This window comes from Pezoporus flaviventris, unplaced genomic scaffold (assembly GCF_033815535.1).
Source record: "Pezoporus flaviventris isolate CSIRO_AGI_PZ_B2104156 unplaced genomic scaffold, CSIRO_AGI_Pfla_v1 ptg000007l, whole genome shotgun sequence".
NCBI classification, from domain to species: Eukaryota; Metazoa; Chordata; class Aves; order Psittaciformes; family Psittacidae; genus Pezoporus; species Pezoporus flaviventris.
Window position 1 is genome coordinate 32,801,633 of NW_026892555.1, and position 21,978 is coordinate 32,823,610.

At 37.1% G+C, this 21,978-nt stretch overlaps 1 protein-coding gene across 1 annotated transcript in view; it reads left to right on the forward strand.

The window, feature by feature from the left end:
- Nucleotides 1-17,006, forward strand: part of TRPA1 (transient receptor potential cation channel subfamily A member 1) — a 35,597-nt gene extending 18,591 nt beyond the window's left edge. The window contains exons 14-27 of the mRNA XM_061448294.1: nt 1,154-1,320; nt 2,148-2,241; nt 2,859-2,918; nt 4,303-4,401; nt 5,239-5,309; nt 5,781-5,928; nt 9,451-9,540; nt 9,752-9,921; nt 12,051-12,180; nt 12,308-12,490; nt 13,462-13,530; nt 14,309-14,419; nt 14,947-15,044; nt 15,943-17,006. Coding sequence (XP_061304278.1) covers nt 1,154-1,320; nt 2,148-2,241; nt 2,859-2,918; nt 4,303-4,401; nt 5,239-5,309; nt 5,781-5,928; nt 9,451-9,540; nt 9,752-9,921; nt 12,051-12,180; nt 12,308-12,490; nt 13,462-13,530; nt 14,309-14,419; nt 14,947-15,044; nt 15,943-16,174 — 1,722 coding nt within the window. The 3' untranslated portion in view covers nt 16,175-17,006. The remainder of the gene's footprint in view (nt 1-1,153; nt 1,321-2,147; nt 2,242-2,858; nt 2,919-4,302; nt 4,402-5,238; nt 5,310-5,780; nt 5,929-9,450; nt 9,541-9,751; nt 9,922-12,050; nt 12,181-12,307; nt 12,491-13,461; nt 13,531-14,308; nt 14,420-14,946; nt 15,045-15,942) is intronic.
- The last annotated feature ends 4,972 nt before the right edge of the window (nt 17,007-21,978 follow it).

Consider the following 21,978-nt stretch of genomic DNA (forward strand, 5'->3'; position numbering starts at 1 on the left):
CCACTGTGCATTGCATGTGTAATATTTCATTTCCTCTGGCATATTTAAAGTCTATCTGTTTCACCACTGTTAAAGCTTATTTCTTAGTTTAATATATAATTGCTGAAATTGTTATTCCGTTGTTAGAAATGGGAGTCAAAAGACAAAGCAGATAGCCTAACGGAAAACATAAAATACTGAGAATGTTAGACACATCCCTCTTGCCTGCTTTACAAGAGTATTTTAACAATTTAGTACAAATGTTAGTAACATAAATTTGAAGAGCTTATACAGATTTAGAAAAAAAGTCCAGTATCAGCTATAGCTTGTTTGAGCAGATTGCTTGAAATCCATGTGTTCTGCACAGCAATGTCCAACAGATACAGCTCTTGGAAGTCTGAACAAATGCAGTGTCTTTGGGTTGACAGAATCCATTTCCTGGATTGGAGACCTCTTCTATGGACCTGCCTGACAGTTCCGTATCAGAAAACATAGGGGGATCATTTTAGGAACTGTTCAGTTTCCAACATAGAAAGTGCTGCTAATTTCTCTGAGAATTGGTGTTGGAAACATTTATTAGATTAGGAACAGATCTTGCTGGGAAGTTAATGAGAAGCCAATGCTTAGTTCTTAATTTCCTTCAGAAGAATCTGGGAATGCTTTCAAAAGTCGTCTTCACTGGGACTTGGTTCCTAAAACACTCATGACCTTACTTTTATAAAAATACCAAAGGAAAACAAAACGTTGCCCTTATAAAACTGTGCTTGCAGATTTGATTGTATGAGCATGTCTGGATATAGTTGGATGCTTCTCTTCCTGATTTTCAAACTTTGGTGTTCTCTATCTGTAAATGACATCGTTTTTTACCTATCTATGACTTGCAGTTTATTAGTTATAGAACTAAAATATATTAATGAATTGGCTTTTCTTACGCACAGCTGAGTTTCTTCCTCAGATTTAGCACTGCTGTATATGTAGATGTAGCATCAAGAACTTGTCTATAATCTGTCAGAATTTCTGTAACAATATTCTATTTTTAATGTTGCTAGTAAAGGTATTCAGAACTTGCAACTGAGAACAGTATGTGGCTTTTCAGTGTGGGAAAGGACTGAAATACATATTTTATTTTTTTTAATGATTCTCATTGATGCATTGCTGTACTTTTCCTGTGCAGAACACAGCTTTGCATCTGGCTGCAAGAGAAGGACACGCAAAAGCAGTAAGGTTACTTCTTGACTATGGTGCAAAAATTCTGTTCAACAAAGCACTAGCTTCTTTTTTCCATGAAGCAATACACAATAGGAGAAAAGATGTAGTGTCTGCTGTAATTTTGCACAAAAGGTAAGATACGCAGAAAATGCTTTTCAAATTTCTGTTGTTTTATTTTGTTTTTAACGGAGATAAATTTCTGAAGACCTGTAGTTTAATAAGTACATATTTTAAAACTCCAGAGACTATATCGTGTTCTAGTGAGAGCAAATAAAAAATGGCATAATTGTAATGGACGTCAGTTATGTGGCATGTTGTTTTTCATATTAGACTGAGTATTCATAATCTGTTAAAAAAAAACCAAGCAAACCAAACAAATATGTAGAAGTTATAAATAAATAAATAAATAATCTTTCCTGTGTCTTCCCTCTTATGTATGTCAATTTGGCCTTTCACAAAATGCTTCAATGCATAAAATTTTAATCAAAATGTGAGTACATGTGATACCAAAATTATTGGTTTAAATGTTGCAAATACTTCTAAAAATAGCCCCACTTCAGGAATAAAAGTGTTGCACCATTGCCTAATGTTTGCATCTCTTGGTAACAGTTGCAGGAACACTGCCAGTATTTTACTTTATTTGTTATTACTCACCTAATTTTATAATCCAAGATTCCAGCTTTAGTTCAAGTTTCATATTTTTTAGAAGGTCCTAGCATAGTTGAAACATCTCTGTTTAACTAATAACAGAATTAAACATTAATCATTCTTAGAGAAGCATCCAGAATGTTACACAATTGCTCCCCAAACAGCTGATTTTCCAATTAATGGTACGCAAACTTGCTACATATTGTGATTTGCAAGATAATATCATAAATAAAAGTCAAATACTCTAAAAGTAGATGAGCTGAAATAGAAGCAACTAATTCATTTTCCGTTATCTTAACTCATTTTTGCAGATGGGAAGAAGCTGTTGTGACATTCTCTCACTATTCTAGTGCCAATAAGTGTCCTTTGCTAGAAATGGTTGAGTATCTTCCTGATTCATTTAAAGTGAGTTTTCTGCACATATTAAAGAAATTACTACACAAAACTCCCTTAGTTACATTGTATCACTTGCCATTGTTTTTTTAATGCTGTCCTCACTCATGTATTATTGTAAAATAGAAACACTATAAATTCACAAGTTGATTTAACTGTATTTTAGTGACAATTTCAGTTTGTTCAGTTTAATTTCTTTCATATTAGGGAAGTTCTCAGTTTCCTGAGGTCAGTGGAGTTATAAGAATGTGAAAATAATATAGAACTAATGAAAGTCAGAAGATAACTGGGTTCAAAATGATTTGAGATATTTTTACTTTCTGAGCTAATTGTTAAATGATGCTACAGAAATGCTTTTTAGTAAAATAGCAAGTGACTTGGTATGCATATATTAATAAACACATTTGACACTTGTAAAGTAGCATGTAGTCTTGTAAACTTCATAGTTTCATTATGTAACTCCTACATGGATGTTTATGTCTTCAAAACATACAGCATAAAATCTGACTGAATCATCACTTCTGTGTATTTGATTGCTGTATTTGAAGGTCATTTTCTTCAGGTAGAAACATATTCTTTCTTATGAATATCTGTATCACCTTAATTCACTTTTCTATTCATCTGTGAAGCTGGTTTTGGACAACTGCATAATTGAGTCTTCAGAGGAAAAGACAAGTCGAGACTTCTATGTAAGTGGATGAAAAATATTTATGAAGACAGTACATTTTATGGTCTTAGGTTGGAATATGCCACAGTGTGCCTGGCTGCATGTTAGCAGTGGTATATTATCTGGATAATAATAAAGTTAGAAAATCATCAGCTTGGCTTTTAGGTACCAATACTGGACTAGATTAAAAGTCCTCTTAAATATTTTCTATTGTTGCAGCTATAGTTCTGTGCTTGGTAAATTGAAATCAGTCAATATTTTAACTTGATTTATGAATAATTCAGTAGTTATTCACCAATAACTGTATTTGAATCTGTGCTTGAATTTGAAACTCCTCAGTATTAGGGTAACTTTTAAAAATAACTTCATCGGGTATTAGCAATCTTCAGCTATGAGTCTCTTTTTGATTCTCAGCAAGCCACTGATCTAATTCTCTTTGCTGACTCTGTGACACTGAAATTAACACATTTTTTACTTGAAAGTTTAGGAAGAACTCAGTATGTGTAGTTTAGTAGTTGTGAGTTTAGGAAGCACTCAGTATGTGTAGTTTAGTAGTTGTGTCAAGTTCATATGAAGAGGCACACTTGTAGGTTAATCAGATCTTAACAGAAAATGCATGTGACTGATCTAAATTTGTATTTTGGTCTGTAAATGGCTTTGAAGTTCAATTTCTGTAATCTTCATGCTTATGCATTTTAACAAGTACAGCATTAAGCTTGAGCAATCTCTAGTCTTTATCTTTGCTGTGTTAATTCTTGCAATCAAGCTGAGTATCAGAGGTTGTGGATATTTCAAAATAAAAGTGATTGATAGAAGACATAAGATCTATTTATGCATATCCAAAGCATGTCTATCATAAGTAGTACAGTTGTCATCAATAATTTTCATGTTTCTTTTTTTCGTAAATTCTTGACTAAAATCTTTAGTAGATTGCTTTCACTCTATAGCTATGTTACCTTTGAAACCATGTTGTCAATCTTATCAATGATTATGTTGAATTGTGTCTACATTAGTAACAGGAAACATGCAAATTTTCTACTACTCTACATATTCTTTATATTGTGTAATCAAAGTCATATAACTTTTAAATACAAGCTTTTCTTCAAAGTCAACAGTAAAACAAATTGCAGTTATGAGAATGACCTTTTTAAACTAATAATTTAAGGAGAACTGTTTATTTTACAATTCAAAATGGGTGTTTAATCTTCCAGGCACAGATGTGTACCTTTATGGCACGTGCTCACTGGCAAACTAGCTAGCAATCATCAGTATGCATCAGTATTCTAATTACTTTGACTCAATATGACTTTTTTGTTTCTAAAGGATAACCTTTCTAAAATTAAACACATTAGCTCAGTCTTAGATGATCAGTTTCATTTAAATGCTATTGTGTGTTTATTTTTCAGATTGAATATAACTTCCGATATCTTCAGTGTCCCTTGACACTTAACAAGAAACTAAAGGATGATGAAGACATTTTCTATGAACCACTTACCACTCTAAACGTAAGTTCTGTATTTTACTTGACATAATTCCATGCTTTTGTGCTCTAGATAAAATCAAGAGGTTTGAATTTTTTATAATAATATTTCTTCTCTAAAGTTTATAACTCTGTATATTTAAAGTATATTGGAATGAAATATGGGCAAAAGTTCTTACAGTCTAAGTTAAAAATAACATTTCCTTTAGGTTTACACAAAAATTCTTAGTTTATTTAAACAACTGTGAATGTTTCAAAGGAACATGCTGTACATGCAGGTAATAATACATCAAAGAAAACCATACTCCAGTCATTGTAGTGAACATCTACTGGAATGTAAGGCATTGAAAATCTGACAAAACTTGTTTTTTCACATGCTAATTACAAAATACTTTCTGTGCTTAAAACAAACATAGCCAGTCTGTCCTCTCATTCTTTGTCAGAAAATGTTTACCGAACAGAATTTCTGGCTTAATTTGATGACTTTTTGGGCTTCCCGTTAGCAATTAGACTTGGTATACTGTCTAATAATAAATAGATATTTTCTCATTAAATGTAACTAGAAAAGCTTGGTAATCTCAGAGTTATAGTTGGCAATAGTCTGTACAACTTTTTGCAGCTCCAAATAGACTAACAGAGCAGCAGGAAAGAAGCTGGATGCCTCAGCAGACAGAGAAGGCAAAATAGTAAAAGCTTGGGAACAGTGTGCATAAACAAATGAACTTTGCAATATCTTACAGGCATTTTAATTTTCATTAGGCTAATATTCAAGGAAAGAAGGTGACTTACCCAGTTTTGTAATGACTTTTACTTAGCTAGCTAGATGAGATAAGCTTGATCCTTCTGCTTTCTTGTTTTGTAGGCCATGGTACGTCACAATCGCATGGAGCTGCTCAGTCATCCCGTGTGTAAAGAATATTTGCTTATGAAATGGTAGGTGTATTTTAATGTACATAAATATCATGTTGCATGTCAGGATGGAGGTTATTGTGCCTGGAAGTTATTTACTGAGATGTACATATCTATAGCGTTAACTGAAATGAGTATCTTTTCTACATAAACTCTCATGAGCATAATTAGAATATGCTGATGACTATAATATAAAATGTAGCTTAACATTTAGTAATGATTCTTTCATATTTACAGCAAAGATAACCACTATTGGTGTTTCCAATTTATTACAAAAATATATAGGAGGATCGGTGACTTAAAAAGAAAGGAACAGTATTTCAGGAAGGCAAATACACTTCTGTCCACGTAAAGCTTAATAAACACATTCATCACAAAAGGACATTTTTAAAAATGTTTATTTCTTCATCTTGAAAACATTGTTGGCTGTTACATTTGAATGCATGCTCTTCTAAACTTATAAAGTGTTGTAACTTTAATGTTCTCACTTTCAAGGATGGCCTATGGGTTTCGAGCACATCTAATGAATTTAGGCATATATTCTCTCGGTCTCATCCCACTGACTCTTCTGGTCACTCACATACAGCCAGGAAGACCTTTGAATGGAACAGATATCTATGAAGCAAGGCCATTAGAATATGAGGTACCGAGTTTTCTTGCTAGCTACAATATGGTTAGAATTTTTGTTGCAAAAAGGTATGATTATTTAAATAATTTCTAGAATTACGATTTAGCAACTCTAAGGAATAGAACTGAAGTATATCTTTATAAGTGGCAACTTCTGTAGATAATTTTCAGTTCTTATTTCTTATTTTTAGTCTTTTCTGAAAATTTTTCATCTGGTACATGGTTACTTCAAAGTCTTCCCTAATGTGAATCTTTCTGTAACGTGGAAGAAAAAGGATTAACATGTACTTAATTTTGAAAAGACAGAATCCAGTGGATTCTTTAGTTTCCTATGTCCATTTAATTTTCAACCCAAATAACTGGATATTGCACATTTAAAATTTGACCTAGAAAGAGCAGTCATTAATAAAGTGCTTTTGAGTATTCAAATATATCTTTCTTTGCCCATATTATGTATTACTTTCCCTTGCAGGCCCAGTATTTTTCTTCACTAAGCTTATAAAGTATGAGGCTAAGACAGAACAATTTCTACCAGTCTGTATATAGGTACCTCATGTACAACAGTAGTGACCAATGTGACAGCAGAAATGAGTCATACATGGATGGAAAATTCTCTGAAGGGTTTTTAAGTATAATGGTTATTTTCTATAATCCCTGTTCATAAATGTAAAAGAATAAAAATTTAAAAAAAATGTGTTGTGCCAGAATGTCAATGATATATACCCATTTTGGAATTACAGTATCTCAAAGTGAAAAACTTTCTTAGGTAGCAAAGTCACACTGCGGTAAGTGTGGCTCTACTCTAGTAATTTATGAATATTGATCTTGTTCATGATATGCATAGGATGGAAATCATAGAATCATAGAATAGTTAGGGTTGGAAAGGACCTTAAGATCATCTAGTTCCAACCCCCCTCCGTGGGCAGGGACACCTTGCGCTAAATCATATCACCCAAGGCCTCGTCCAACCTGGTCTTGAACACTGCCAGGGATGGAGCATTCACAGCCTCCCTGGGCAACCCATACCAGTGCCTCACCACCCTAACAGGAAAGACTTTCCTTCTTATATCCAATCTAAACTTCCCCTAAATCATGCTTTAGTTGGGGTCTTAAGGAAAGCAAGCAAGGATGAACCCTGTCTCAGGATAAAACTGCCCTCCATGTATACTTTAGGGCTGCTAAGAGACAAAGCTCAAACTTTTTTTCAGAAGCTAGAACTGGAATAATTGGACAGCATAATGAACCAAAGAAGGTAAACTTGTCAGTTCCACCGCTACAGGAGAATGGGGATTTAGAAAAGAAATGTATTGGTGTGACTAGTGGATGCCCTTTTTTCATAAGGGTTTCCTTACTGCAGTTAAAGTAAGCAGTATTCTCTTTTTTAAGAAAACTGTATTGCCCCAAAGCTGAACATTTTACTAGACTTCCAGAGAAGGAACTGCAAGTTCTGCTGTTTATTGAACCTGTGAGTACAGCTCATACATAACATTACACTCATGTGTTCATGTGAAGCACAGGAGAGTCAGAGCTCTGTCTCCATGGCATGAAGTATGTATCCTGAGACACCTGTGTCATTAGACCTGAAATGGTAACATGCTGGTCTTAATGGAGACAAGGTCTTGTTGTGTGGTGAACTCTTCAAATGATTAATTTCAAAATCATGATTTTTATTACTAAATGGAGTTCTTTTGGGGAGATAGAAGGCATAGAACTGAAATAAGAACTCAAAAAGGATGTGCTAGTAGAAATATGAAAATAAACTCAAGGGATATAGAAGATTCACGAGGATACCCTGATATATGAAAAAAATCACACACCCATCCCAGTAAATCTGGGATTCTCAAAGATTTGTAAGCCAGAATGAGTAGAATTGGAAGAATTCGTCTCCACTAACTCATCTTCCTGGTGGGTGATGGGAGAAAGACAGCAGTTGCCTACAGAATAGAGAGGGATAACTCAGACAGACTCTGGTCCTCAAATCATCCAAGACTGAATGGAAGAAGAACAGTTAGAGTCATGGAATCATAGAATAGTTAGGGTTGGAAAGGGCCTTAAGATCATCTAGTTCCAACCCCCCTCCGTGGGCAGGGACACCTCACAAGAAACCATGTCACCCAAGGCTCTGTCCAACCTGGTCTTGAACACCGCCAGGGATGGAGCATTCACAACTTCTGTGGGCAACCCATTCCAGTGCCTCACCACCCTAACGAACTTCTTCCTTATATCCAATCTAAACTTCCCCTGTTTAAGTTTGAACCCATTACGCCTTGTCCTACCACTACAGTCCCTAGTGAAGAGTCCCTCTCCAGCATCCTTGTAGGCCCCCTTTAGATACTGGAAGGCTGCTATGAGGTATCCATGCAGCCTTCTCTTCTCCAAGCTGAACAGCCATCCCACCAGTTCTTTATCCACCAACTGGTCCATCCATCAAATTGATGTCGCTCCAATTTAGAGACAAGGATGTTCTGTGGGACAGCGCCGAACACTTTGCACAAGTCCAGGTAGATGACATCAACTGCTCTACCCCTGTTCGTCAGTTCTGTAGCTCCATCACAGAAGGCCACCAAATTGGTCAGGCAGGATTTCCCCTCAGTGAAGCCATGCTGGCTGTCACCAAGCACCTTGCTGTTTTTCATGTGCCTTAGCATGCCTTCCAGGAGAATCTGCTCCAAGATTTTGCCAGGCACAGAGGTGAGACTGACTGGTCTGTAATTCCCCGGGTCATCCATTTTCCCCATCTTGAAAATGGGGGTTATATTTCCTTTTTTCCACTCTTCGGGAACTTCACCCGACTGCCACAATTTTTTAAATATGATGGACAGGGGCTTAGCAACTTCATTTGCCAGCTCCTTCAGGACCCACAGATGGATTTCATCAGGTCCCATGGACTTGTGTACATTCAGATTCTCAAGATGGTCTCGAACCAGATCCTATCCTACAGTGGGCCTAGGGTCTTCATTCTCACAGTCCCTGCATCTGCCTTCCAAGACTTGGGTGGTGTGGTCAGAGCCTTTGCCAGTGAAGACCGAAGCAAAGAAGTCATTAAGAACCTCAGCCTTCTCCAAACCCAGGATAGCCAGTTCTCCTGATAGCTTCCAGAGGGCGTCTATGTTGACCCTAGTCTGTCTAGTTGGAAGTGGGTGTCCTGTCTTCCAATGAGTAATGATGCCAGCTGGTAGAGAAGTGGTGAACTGAACAGCATCCATCAAGGTGCTGGCTGAGCGTCTAGAGCAACATTGGTGTATATGAAATGTCATGCACTGGAGGAGGCAATGTCCTAATGACCTAGCAATTGGAATGGAGTGTGCAGAAACTGTTTATCATGGAAATCCTCAAACTTTCATACTTGGTTTGAATTATTTAAATACAATATACATGACATGGATTTCACAACAAATGTTAGTAAAACAGACTTTAGATAGTAATAAGTTTATATGAAGTAACCTAACAAATGTAATGTTTATGTAGTAGGTAGAGCTGAAAAAAAGCATTAATTTAATACTTTCTAATTTGGTTTGTTCTCTGATTTTTGTTTCAGAACTCATACTTCACAAGGGTGTGTATGTGTTTAGTTTTAATTATGAGTTTACTGGGAATCTGCAAAGAAATATTTCAGCTGATTCAGCAGGTAAATACTTAGAGAAATAGAATTAATCAGACAGTGTGTTTGCATAGCAGTTTGTGTAATACTGAAATATTTTTTTTTCCCTTTTAAAAAGGGAAATTCCAATTTATAAAAGATTAAAAAGGAGAAGAGGATTTGAATAGTGTAGTGAGTTCAGTTGTTTAAAGGTGCATGACTTTTAAGTATGTATCTGTCTATCTCTCTTAAATCCTAGAAACTGAAATATTTGTTGGATTACTCCAATCTACTGGACTGGACAATTTATACGACAAGCATAATTTTTGTGTCTTCTTTATTTATTAATACACCAGCTCATTTGCAGTGGGAATGTGGAGCAATTGCTGTATATTTGTCTTGGATGAACTTCTTGCTTTACCTTCAACGGTAAAAGTTTTTAACAATTTACAATAAAATACTTTAAATATTTTCAGATATTTTTCACACCCTAAACCATGAATGATTGAGTGTGATAGCCATATATTTTGTGAGTTTTTTTCAACCTATGCAAGTTTCCAAGTTAGGAATTTTTTAATTACCATAGGAAACTTTTTGATCTACAACACTGTAAGGTAGTTTTCAGTGCTTTACATATGGAGAATAATAGCATGTATTTTGGCAACTGAGGAAACAAGAAGAATTATTTTAATGTTAAGCAAAGCCACCACATATGTCTTTTTAAAAATATGTTTCATTATTCTGTAATGACTTTTCCTTTAAAAAAAAAAAAGGATGTGAGTTACAAGAGGCCAAAGGAAGTCTGTTTTTATAATACCTGGGAGAAGATAAATTCCTTTATCATTTCACAGATTAAATGGCACACCCTAATTTTCTACACCATATTGTTCATTAAAAGAATTACAAAGGAGGAAATTATTTCTTTAGTTGACACAAGGTCTATTTCTTGCTAATGATCTTAACAACGTCACTGGTACAGTAGTGCCCAAGAGTTATAGGCAGCAGGAGAGCTGGGTGGAGAGAAAAATTGTATCTGGTGCTTAAGACTAATAAATTAAACATCTTTGTTTCTGAGCATAAATGCCTTGCACAAAGATGAGGTGCGACTGATCTGCAAAAATGTGCTGATTTGGAGCTCTTCAGATAATAAGGATGACAGTATGTGACAACAGTGCATATATGCTCTTCTGATTTTTAGTGTATATATGTACTAATCACCCCCATGAGGCCTGACAGACAAACACATCATTTGCTGATTAATTTCAGGATCATTTTACTGTAGTTGGAATGTTTGAGGACAAGTTTTGTGAAGAGAGTTAATGTCAGAGTGAGAATCTTTATGATACTGCCTCTGCTGGCAAACCTTGTCCTACACATGCCTGACCTTAGATGACTTATGAATGGGCGTGTCCTCCCTGCTGTGTACTGTATGCAAAATGGGGATTGAACCTAAATAGTAAAAAATACATTCATGATTGACCAACATCCCTTCTTCTGCTAGATGAAATGCTTCCCTGGCCTGCATATTCTTCATTTGTATAGCAGTAGTACACATCATTTTTCTAACTCATTCAGGCCATCTCTTCTCAAAGCAACCTGTAGCTCCCTTGACTTCAATGGCTTTTGCCTAATAAGTACCTGATAAATAGGTTTACTTTACTTCCAAATAGGTCTTTTCAGCCTTGCACATAATATTTCAGGGGGAAAATCCTGTGGGGGGATTTTCTCAGTGGCTACTGTTGTAGCAAAAACCATTCATCTGGTCTCTGAATCTAGCAGAGGATACAAATTCCCAAGTTCAGGTTTGGGGGAAAAAGTAGCTTAATCTGCTTTATGACAATTCGTGTTCTGAGGTATAGCTTTTGTGTAAGCCAAGAGTGGGAGAGTTTGCCAGATGACAGACTGTTGTTGGAAACACCGATGTCTTAAAATTATACTGCTCCCCCTCTCTTCCTGAGAAGTGTGTTTCTTTTTGTTTGCTTGTTTTCCATACTTCATAGTGCCATAAAAAGAAAAATCTTTTTATATCAGGCATGTGGCCGGTAGATAGGTCTTGATGCCAGTTGTCCTTTGTTCTGGTTGCTAATTTGCTTCAAAAAGCAGCAAAAAAAAAGGGATAATTTTCTAATGTTTGTTAGCATTCCAAGTGCAACAGTTGTAGAATATTGTACGGTCTGTGGCTATAGAGAGAGTACATGTTGCCCACAAAAAATAGTATCTTGAAGAACTTCTGCTCTGGTCCATTAAAATATAAGATTATGTGGTTTAGGCTTGCTGTAAATAAGACCACTTGCATTGTTTTGGATGTGAAAGTACAAGACATTTGTACCATCTGAAAATGTCTCAGAGAGGCAAAATGTCTCTTTTCACACATGAAAAATGACATTTCTTATGCCTTAAGTAACTGCAAAGGATTCTACCTTCAGTATTTAATAGTTTAGTGGTGGACTAAACTATCTGGAATGCCAGGTTAATGGTTGGACCCAATGATATTAAAGGTCTTTTTCAACCTAAACAATTCTATGATTCTGTATTTTTTCTGTTTACTTATCATTTAGATTTGAAAACTATGGTATCTATGTTGTGATGTTCTGGGAAATTTTGAGGACGTTGATACGGATTGCTGTCGTTTTCTTTTTCCTGATATTGGCCTTTGGACTAAGTTTCTTTGTCCTTTTGGGTTCACAGGTTAGTTAAATGGCATAATTAATTTGTTATTATTATAAATATTAATTTTTACTAAAGAATCTCAAGAGGTTATTTACAGATTTCATAAGTCCATGTTTTTTCTTGATTTTGATACTTCTTTTTGCAGCAAACGTATAGCACACCTCTGCTTTCTGTAATGAAGACATTTGCAATGATGCTGGGAGACATTAATTACCATGATGCATTCCTTGATCCATTACTAAGCAGTGAATTGCCATATCCTTTCCTGAGTTACACAGTTCTCATTATATTTACCTTGCTTATTCCAATCCTTCTTATGAACTTGCTAGTAAGTAAACTATTTATTAATATATAGAAGTGGTTAAGCACAGGTTTATACAGTTTTAGCATATAGCTAAACATAGCATATACTGTAGTGCTGATACGTGACATTCATTTACTATGTAACAAATGGATATTTTTAGTAACATATTAAAAAGTTGCCTTTCCCTGGACTCCTTTTGCCTCCAGTTTACTGTTTTATTTTTCCACAGTTAACCATTGCAGGGTTATGTTGCCTATCTTCAGGTAGTAACCATGATGGAATTTGAATTGGAGCGGCAATGTGTTATTATGAGGTCTTGATAAAGAAAATTAGTGAACAATGATTTTTCTTCAATCATCTCTTGCTGAATTATAACCTAGAGCTTGCAATATATTTTTTTATTAAGAAGCCAAACTCCAGATCTTTACTGAACACAAAGCAATAGTCAACAGTAGTATTAAAGCTAACTAATAAGCTTGACCTGGACAAAAAGAAGCCTAAAACATGGTAATGGAGATGAAGGAGGAAAACATGTAATACATTTTCAGCCATGTTCCATTCAACATCAATTTTGTTATTTTTTTTTTTTTAGGAAATCAAGTTTTTATATGAGCTGAGCAATAAAAATCAAACAATTCCTTTTTTTAAGTTAAGTTGTTTGTTGCTGCCACGATTCTATCCAATGAAGAAGTCAATAAATTTTTTACATAGCACCAGTATTGAAGAATAAAAAAAAAGAGATGTTACTCTAGACAAATCTTTGAAGTAGCTCTTTAGTGCCTTACTGGAAGATGGATAGTTGGCATTAAAAAGCTATCTACATTTCTTGATATGGATTTCCTAAATATGCACGTAAGGGGTGTGTTTCCAAATTCAAGTGAAATAAAATAAATTTAACTTTAGAGTCATTTTGGATTTAAATATGAATAAGAAATATAATTGAAATCACAGACTACAATAAAAATAGATAATTATATCTTTCTTGGCATTTTTAGATTGGTTTGGCTGTTGGGGACATAGCTGAAGTACAGAAATATGCTGCACTCAAAAGGATTGCAATGCAGGTAAGTAGTATACCACAGAAGCACTAACTATGAGAAGCATATATTGTTAGAACACCACTTATTTAATTAATTGATTTATATTCCTTTGCCATCAGAGTGCTCAGGAAGGATGTTGTCTTGCAATTTCAGATAGGACTATGAAATCATTACTATTAATGCTCTGTATGTTTAACAGAATTATGGTTGTCTGCAATAGGCTTATACTATACAGCCTGTTCTTCTAGATGCATATGATCTGTATTTCTGTACCAATTTGGTAGCATCTCCTGAACAAGCACTCATGTAACATATTTGTTTCTACCCAGGGGAAGACTTTTCTCACAGACATTCCACTGGCATCTTAATCTATACTGACTGTCCTAATCTAGTAAAAGGATATAGCACAATTAAAGAGAGAAAGATTACTCTCCCATTATGATTTGGTCTTAAAACCTGTGGCTATAATAGGCCTTTTGTCTTGACTGTTTCTGCCTTATAATTCTATACTGTGACCCACAGTGTACTAAGGAGCTATTTGAGCCATTGCACAGAAGTTTTGAAACCAGTTTAGTTATAAGAGTGCACATCTATGTATAATAATTAATTCTGTTAAGATAATCAATACTGCTATGACTAGATGATTTTAGTATCTGAGCTGGACTGTTGCAATATAGCATAGATACTCTGAGACTTGACATCTAATAATAGTGATTTGAATATAATGACATGATGGTTATTTTCACGTGATAATATGTCTTTATCTTAAGAGAACATATTTTAAATGCAAAAATACATTTAGGTTAATCTTCACACCAACTTAGAGAAGAAGCTACCATTTTGGTTCTTAAGTCGGGTGGACCAGGAATCAATTACTGTATATCCGAACAGACCAAGATACTGTGGATTTATGGTAAGATGGTGAATTTTAGAGTAAAGAATTCTTACTAAAATGTGATAAAATTGACTTAACTTTGTGCACAGATTGCTAAGAACATTGCCTTAATAAGTCTCAATCATTAACTGACATCAGTGGAATCATGATAAGACCTTAACTATTGTCAGTGAAAACGATAAATCAGTTTTAGTGCGTCCTAACTTATTCAGATATAATTAGTGTTTGAATTCTCAGTGATCTGTGACTTTATTAAGCAAGACAAGCTACCAAAGTTATTCAGACAGAAAACAGAGTTACTTCCTTTTGGCATTTCTTCTTTTATTTGTTTACTTTTGATTTCAGCTGTTGTTGGTAGACAAATTTTCTGATTAAACAAATTTTGGAAAACAGATGTTTAATATACAAAAAATAATTTCATAGCTGAAGCCTACTTTTTGACTTTAACATTGTGTGGAGACTGTTAACCATTCACTTATTTGGGATTTTTAATTTATTGTCAGACTATATTGTCTGATTTCAGTTTGGTTCCATGTTTTCTTTAGAGTGTGTTCCAGTATTGCTTTGGGTGTGAGGACTCTACCACAGATGCACAGAGCACTGACACAACATTAGAACTGGAAGTTCTGAAGCAGAAATACAGGTATTTATTGTGTTATTTTACTGCTGTAAAAATAAACAAGATTACAAATATAGTGCTATTTTTTAAAGTGTTCAAAAGGTCCATACTGTACCTAAAAAAGTAAAATTCAGTGTATCTAGTGTCTTTAAGTAAGCTTTCACACTATGGTAACTTAGTATTTTGTATTCTGCAATGTATTTACCTTCAAAATACTTGTGCGGTAGAGAAATATTTTTATCCCATGGCAGAGAAAGATGACAGGCTTGTTTGTTCATTAAAGTAAACTGAATTAATGTGGAAAATGCATTTTCATTTCAGAATTAAAAGTTTGTGTATGGAGGTTTTCAAGGGTTATTTTAAACTCACAATTGATGTAGTTCCAATTGGTTTGCAAATACACACAATCTTTCCACTGGTCCGATGGTAAATCTGCCTCAGATTGTTTCCCCAAAAATGGGTTGGTGTCCTGGTTCATCTTTGAACAGATCATCTGTTTCGAAAAGCTGGGGAAGGAATTCTCTGTACTTATTTTCTTATTCATCTTACCAATATATCCGTTAAGAATCACTTCAGAAAAGCTGGGGAAATCTATTCTTTCTCCCTCTGTCTCATTCTCCCCTGTTCTTTTTCTCTCTCTTTTTATTCCACCACACCCCCCACCCCCCCTTTTTTCTTTAAATCTATTAAATCTTTGTCTTGCTGCATAGATTCTGATTAAGTATTTTTTTGGATTAAGTACTCAACAAGAATTGAAGGAGAGTGAAAATGCACTCTACAGATGTAGGCAAACCATGGAATTTAGCAAGTCTTTTGCATCAGTAATTTTAATGATTTAAATTTTTTTCCAAATGACAAAGCCTGTTGTAAGCTGTATGCATATTTTTTTCTATTTTCTTTTTCCTTTTTTTTTTTTTTTTAGGCTCAAAGATATATCAACACTGTTGGAAAAGCAACATGACCTCATTAAACTAATTATCCAAAAAATGGAGATAGTGTCAGAGGCGGAGGATGAAGACAGCAATGATTTGTTTCAGCACAAGTTTAGGAAAAGGCAGTTAGAACACAAGAATAGTAAATGGGATACAGTGTTAAAAGCTGTTAAAACAAATGTGCCCAACCCAAGCACAGAAAAAAACAATAGCTTCTTCTAGACATGGCTGTGATATCATGTTGTATTATCATTCTGATTTACTTTAGGGTCACTTTTTTTCTCTTATTGTCTGTGCATAATGTTAATGTGGTACTTCATGTATGCAAATATAAAAAAAGGCCAGATCCAAAAAAAAAAGGATGCAGGTGCTCAAAACAGTATTTAAGGAGACTTAAGATGTCTACATCCAAAACTGTGATCTTAAAAGTGGCTGGCTAATCAGGAAAGTGCCTAACTCACAAGATGCCAACCTTGCTGTCCTGACAGTTCCCACGGCTTCTGCCTAGATCTGTTTCTGGATTTGGTCCTAATACTCTTAGGTCTGTACTTAATTACAGTATTTTCTGTTACAAATATTTTTAGAATTTCCAAATTTTTAGAAATTTAAACTCTAATCATTTACTATTCAGATGTTTTGGGAAAGCCAATGGGCTTTACGTAGCTTAAAGAAAAAGTAACAAGTAAGAAACTAACCTGACAGATTGCCTTGGAAGTTTTGCTGAGTAAGGACTGCAGGATCAGGCCTGAAAGGTAAGAAATAAAAAGACCATGGAACTGTAATGGAAGGGAAGGACAGTCTTCTGTAGATAACTATACACAGTTCTCAGAGGGATTATTTATGCTAGCATGCATACAGCAGCGATAAGATGACATGTTAAATATTAGTCATTTATAACTTGCTGCCCTTATACTGCTAATGTAATTTTGACATTCCTGATAACCTAAAATTGACCTTGCTACTTTAATCTGCACTTTGGTTTTATTATTTATTTACTGGATATTCAGTGCGTTATGTAATATACAGTAATATGTCAAATAAACATGAAATAAGCTGTGTTTAAGTACCTGAGTATAATTGTTTCAAAGCCAGTGCTAATAAACTAGTTAATGACTATATGTGGTTGCAACAATCTGTGGTCTGCTTTTGAATTCAGACATTCTTTAATTCTTCATTGTCCTGGGTTCAGCAGTAGCAGTCAATATTTCTCCTTCGTGGTAGCTGGTGCAGTGCTGTGTTTTCACTTCCAGCCTGGGAACAGTGCTGGTAATACCGATGTTTTCAGTTGTTGCTAAGTGATGTTTACCCTGACCAAGGACTTTGTGAGGCTCATGCTCTGCCAGGGAGGAGGGGAAGCTGGGAGGAAGCAGAGACGGGGCGCCTGACCCAGGCTAGCCAAAGAGGTATTCCATACCACAGCACGTCATGCCCGGGGTGGGGGGCAACTGGGAGTTACCTGGAAGGACACAGGCTTCTGGGTCAGACTCGTTTCTTGGCCGGTGGTATTGTATTCTCTTCCCTTGTTATTTTCTCTTATCATTGTTGTCGTTGGTGGTAGCGGTGGTAATTTGTGTTGTACATTGGTTGCTGGACTGTTCTTGTCTCAACCCATGGGAGTTCCACCCTTTTGATCCTCCTCCCTGTTCCTCTGGGAGTGGGGAAGGGGAGAGCCCCGGGGCGGGGGGGGGGGGCCTCGATTCCTGTCAGCCCGGCACCACTCACTGGGAGTGAGTGAACAAGCTGTTTGGCTAGGGTTTAAGCCACGACAGTTCTCTTTTGGCACCCAACGTGGGGCACAAGGGGTTGAGATAACAACAGATCTGACCGGATTGATAGTCACTCATCACAATGCTGATTTATTGGCTCTCAAGGTTGTTCCTCTTGATCTCACAGTTTCAGTATATCGTATCTTACTTCCATCCGGTATTTGCTGTATTAAGTGCTTTTCAAGTGTGGGGCTTGGGCTAAGGTTTTTGTCTCATTGTACTTTATGGCAATGACTTGTAATACAATAGAATCATTGATCATGAAACTGATCTGGCTTATGTTCCCAGTGTGGTCACCACCTTTATACTTTGGGAGGTATATAATAGAAGTGCTTAGCAATTACACATCTTTTTTTCTCCTTCTCAGGTGCTCAACCTGTGAAGGAGACATCCTTTTACCCTCCCAGTCCCACTCCCAGACCATTTACAGCATCATTTGAGAGTTTTGAAGTTTTTGAATGGCCTTTTAATGCTGTTGAGACTTGTTTGCTGATCGTGATGGGGATCACCATGCTAGCACGCATACAGAGTGTGTTTTGCCCACGACTGATTTCAAGAGTTAAGCAGAGTCAGGTTTGGGTCTTGTCTGGGGTCAAACAACGATGTAGGAGGACCAAGAGATTTTCCCTGTGTCTGGACAGCCATGAGTGGCAGGGTGTGTGGGATAGTATGGGCAAGTATCTAGGTCAGTGGGCCCCTCCAGTGCTTTGGAATTTCACTACCGAACAACTGCAAAATCTAGAAGAATTAGTAAAACACTTAAATGAGGTGTGTGGTCATTCTGGCCATACCAGAGATGGACAAATCATGGCAACGTGCTGGGGCTTGGCCTATGCTTACAGGGCCTTGTTCAACACTATCCAGCACCTTCAAAAGGAAAAGAATGTCCCTGGATCTGAGGGCAAAGCAACAGTCAGCGCAGCTACTCCAGCCCAGCACCCACAATACGGCAGCCATCAAGCCAGTGCCTGATCCCCTGCCTGGAGCAACAGGCACAGCTCGCAGTGGCCACCAGCTCTGGGTGACAGCTGTGCCACAGGGCACACAGCAAGGTAGAGTGCCAGCCCCAGGACAGCCGTGCCGGGCTCCTCTCCTCCACAGCACTGGCAGAGGAGATGAGCCAGAACCCACCACGGGGACAGCCGTGCAAGAGGGGACCATGGTCCAGGCCAGTGGCAGGGGGTACAAGGGTAGCAGTACCCAAGGACCCTGCCTGCCACAAGAGCTTTTCCCAGCACTGCACACCCACCCCATTGTAAAGAACAATTTTGATTCCTATTTATTTAAAAGGTTGCCATGAGAGGGTAATTCACATTGAACAGAACTTGTGCAATATTCAGAAGACACAGGAAGATGCGCTGTGTATTAGAGAGACTTGTGCCTTAAAACTGCCATGTGTGGCAACGCTGTTCAGTAAGAAAAATGCTTTGCAGCCCAAGTGTTTATCCCCAGTTTTGAGGCTAAATCCTTGTCTTGTAAAATAGAGAAAGGAGGAGGTTATTGCTAGTTTTGCCTATTCAATTATAATTACTAAGGTGAGCAGTTGCTTAATATGAAGTGATGGAGCGTTTGGAGTTTGTTTCTCTTCACTAGACAGATTCATTGATACCTTTGAATCCTGTGGCATAAATCCACACCACTTGTAACTGAGATGTTTGCTGTTAAAACTGCAGTCCTGTTCTGGGTTTGCCTTCCAGAATCCGCACAGGCATTTTGCATTTGAGTGTGACTGCAATAGGTGAGTTATGAAAGTTTGAGGCAGAAAATAATCAGTTGGCTACTCCATTCAAATGGCAAATTGGGGGCATGGACATAATGCATCGCTGCATGACTGCGCCCACAGATATGCTCCTGGGTGCCCTAGAGTCTGCCTGAAGTCATCCTGAAGTCTGCCTCTGCTGTTGAGGTCTGGTGTGTACTGCCGCTTTCACATACCCAGGTGGAAAGAAGTGCTTTGCACAGACAGTGGAGCATAGTGGTGTCTCCAGTTTTCTCTTGGCAATGAGGGAATAGGGAATGTGTGCTGCAAAGCACACTGTATCTGCCCTGCATGCTGCAGCAGGAGAAGCTGTAGGTTCCGCGTCAGTGCTAAGCCTAGTGTGACACAGTGAGTCAGGGAGAGAACCAGTAAGGAGAGTCAGGATCAAGAAAGTAAAATTGAAGGTAACTGTAATCACTGAAATTGTGCTATAGCCTCTAACCTCTCATCTATTCCTGTGAATAAACTGGATGGACTTCTGAGCTACTGTGCATCTGCAGCTCCCTCTGTCAATGGAAACAAGAATGTCCACGTTCTTGGGATAAGGCTGAGCTTGAAAAAGGTAGACTTTCTTTTTTTCCTTTAATGGCAGGAAAGTAATTTTAAATTCCTGACAATCTGTACCATTAACACTAGATGGCAGTGAGCGATAACATGTTTTAGTAAGTAAATTTAGCCTAAATGCATAGTTTTAATTGACAAGGAACAGCAGTACAGTTACAGCAGAAGCATAGTAGTCAGCATTCAAGTTTTAAAGATTGAGCCTTTCAAGCCCCATTAAACAGAACTCTGAGCCATTTATACACAGCAACTCTTCAGCCTTTCTGAACATTTAACTCACAATTTGAGAAACATTTTCCTTCCTCCCCTCCCTCTCCTGCCCCCCTTGTGCTTCACTTCTTTCATTCATTTAGCAGCTGTCATTATGGTGGAAAATAGAGATGACCATATCCACCCTTCCTACATACACATCTGAAGCTGACCCTAATGCTGTTGCATAGCTTGCCTGCATGGTTTTGGTTTATTTTCTTTTCTGTGACTTAGCTGTAGCAGGCTCACAGCCTATCAAAATTCTTAGCAACTACTCTTCCACGGATTAGTGTGACTGGACAGCTTGGACATCCAGTGTGGGTCTAAATCCCAAATTGCCAAATATACATTGTTTACTGGGTAGTTTGCATACAAGTAGGTAGTTTAATAGATGTGGTTCTGGGCAACCTGATCTAGTTGATGGTGTCCCTGTTAATTGCAGAGGGGTTAGACTAGATGACCTTTGGAAATCCCTTCCAACCCAAACTGTTCTGTGCTTCTATGATTCTATGCTAGAACCTACCAATGCATTGGTTTAGGTAGTTGCTCCTATGTTTGTTATGCATTATCAGGCTACTACCATCAGGATAGATTGGCAGAGAACTGCTAATTTCTGCTGTGGTGGCAGCAGGACTATATAAATTGAGGGTAGAAGAAGATTTTATGGTGGTTGGGAGATAGAGAGCATGTGTTCATTCAGCCACCCTTGGGTGCCTACAGAGCAGGACTCTCATGGTGCTGTGCAGAAAGAAAATTGGCTCATTCCTGGAAGAAAGCACAGAAGTTTAAAGAAGGTGTTTCCTGCAGTTTAAGGTAAAGATTAAATTAGAACCCAGTCTTTCAGCTTCACGAGGGTGCAGTTCTCAGCAGATGCAGAAAGAGCAGTGGATAGAAAAGTTATGTCACCTGTATGTTGATTAATATGCAGAGAAAACCCAATTTTGGTCAACAATTTTTATTTGGAAAGACAGAAGGTATTTTATCATTAGCTAATTATTACATTATTTATTTAGCTTTCTATGGAAATCATCAGAATCAGATTATTTAATTGCCATGTGATACAAATATCTGATAGATTCTGAGAACTATAGAGCATAAGAAACTTAATGCAAGTAGCCAGATTTTTCTTTAGGTTAATGCCCTTTTACCCCACTCTGTGAGTAAAAGGAACCAAAGGAACCACTCAGGCTGCAATGTAGTACTCATCGGTTATATCTTTACATTGACTGCCCAATTGAAGGGGTCTCACTGTGGGCAGGAGTTAGCCCCATGTTATCAGTAATGAATGGATAAAATAAAGGAGTGTAGCAAACCTTGCCCTGGAGTTCTGGACAGCGAGAGACTTACAGGCTTTCCTTTTGAAATGACAGAGAAACTATAATGGCTGGCAAGTGTAAATCGGTTCTGGCACATAAACAGCAAGAGAGCTACAGTGAGACTGTGTATGAGCTGATGTGTGCCCAGGCCACTCAAGCTTAACTGAACCTGTTAAAGATGTTGACATCCTTATAGAAATGCAACCATGTCACAGTAACCATGAGAGAAGGTGTTTCAGCACTTGAACAAGTAGCTCAGGCAGGGAGAAGTCTCAGCAATGGTAGGACTTGGTTTAGAAGTTAAGATGGGAAGTATTGCAAGTTGTGAGAAGCGATGCATTTTATGTCATTTCATGATTGGGAATCACATCTTAG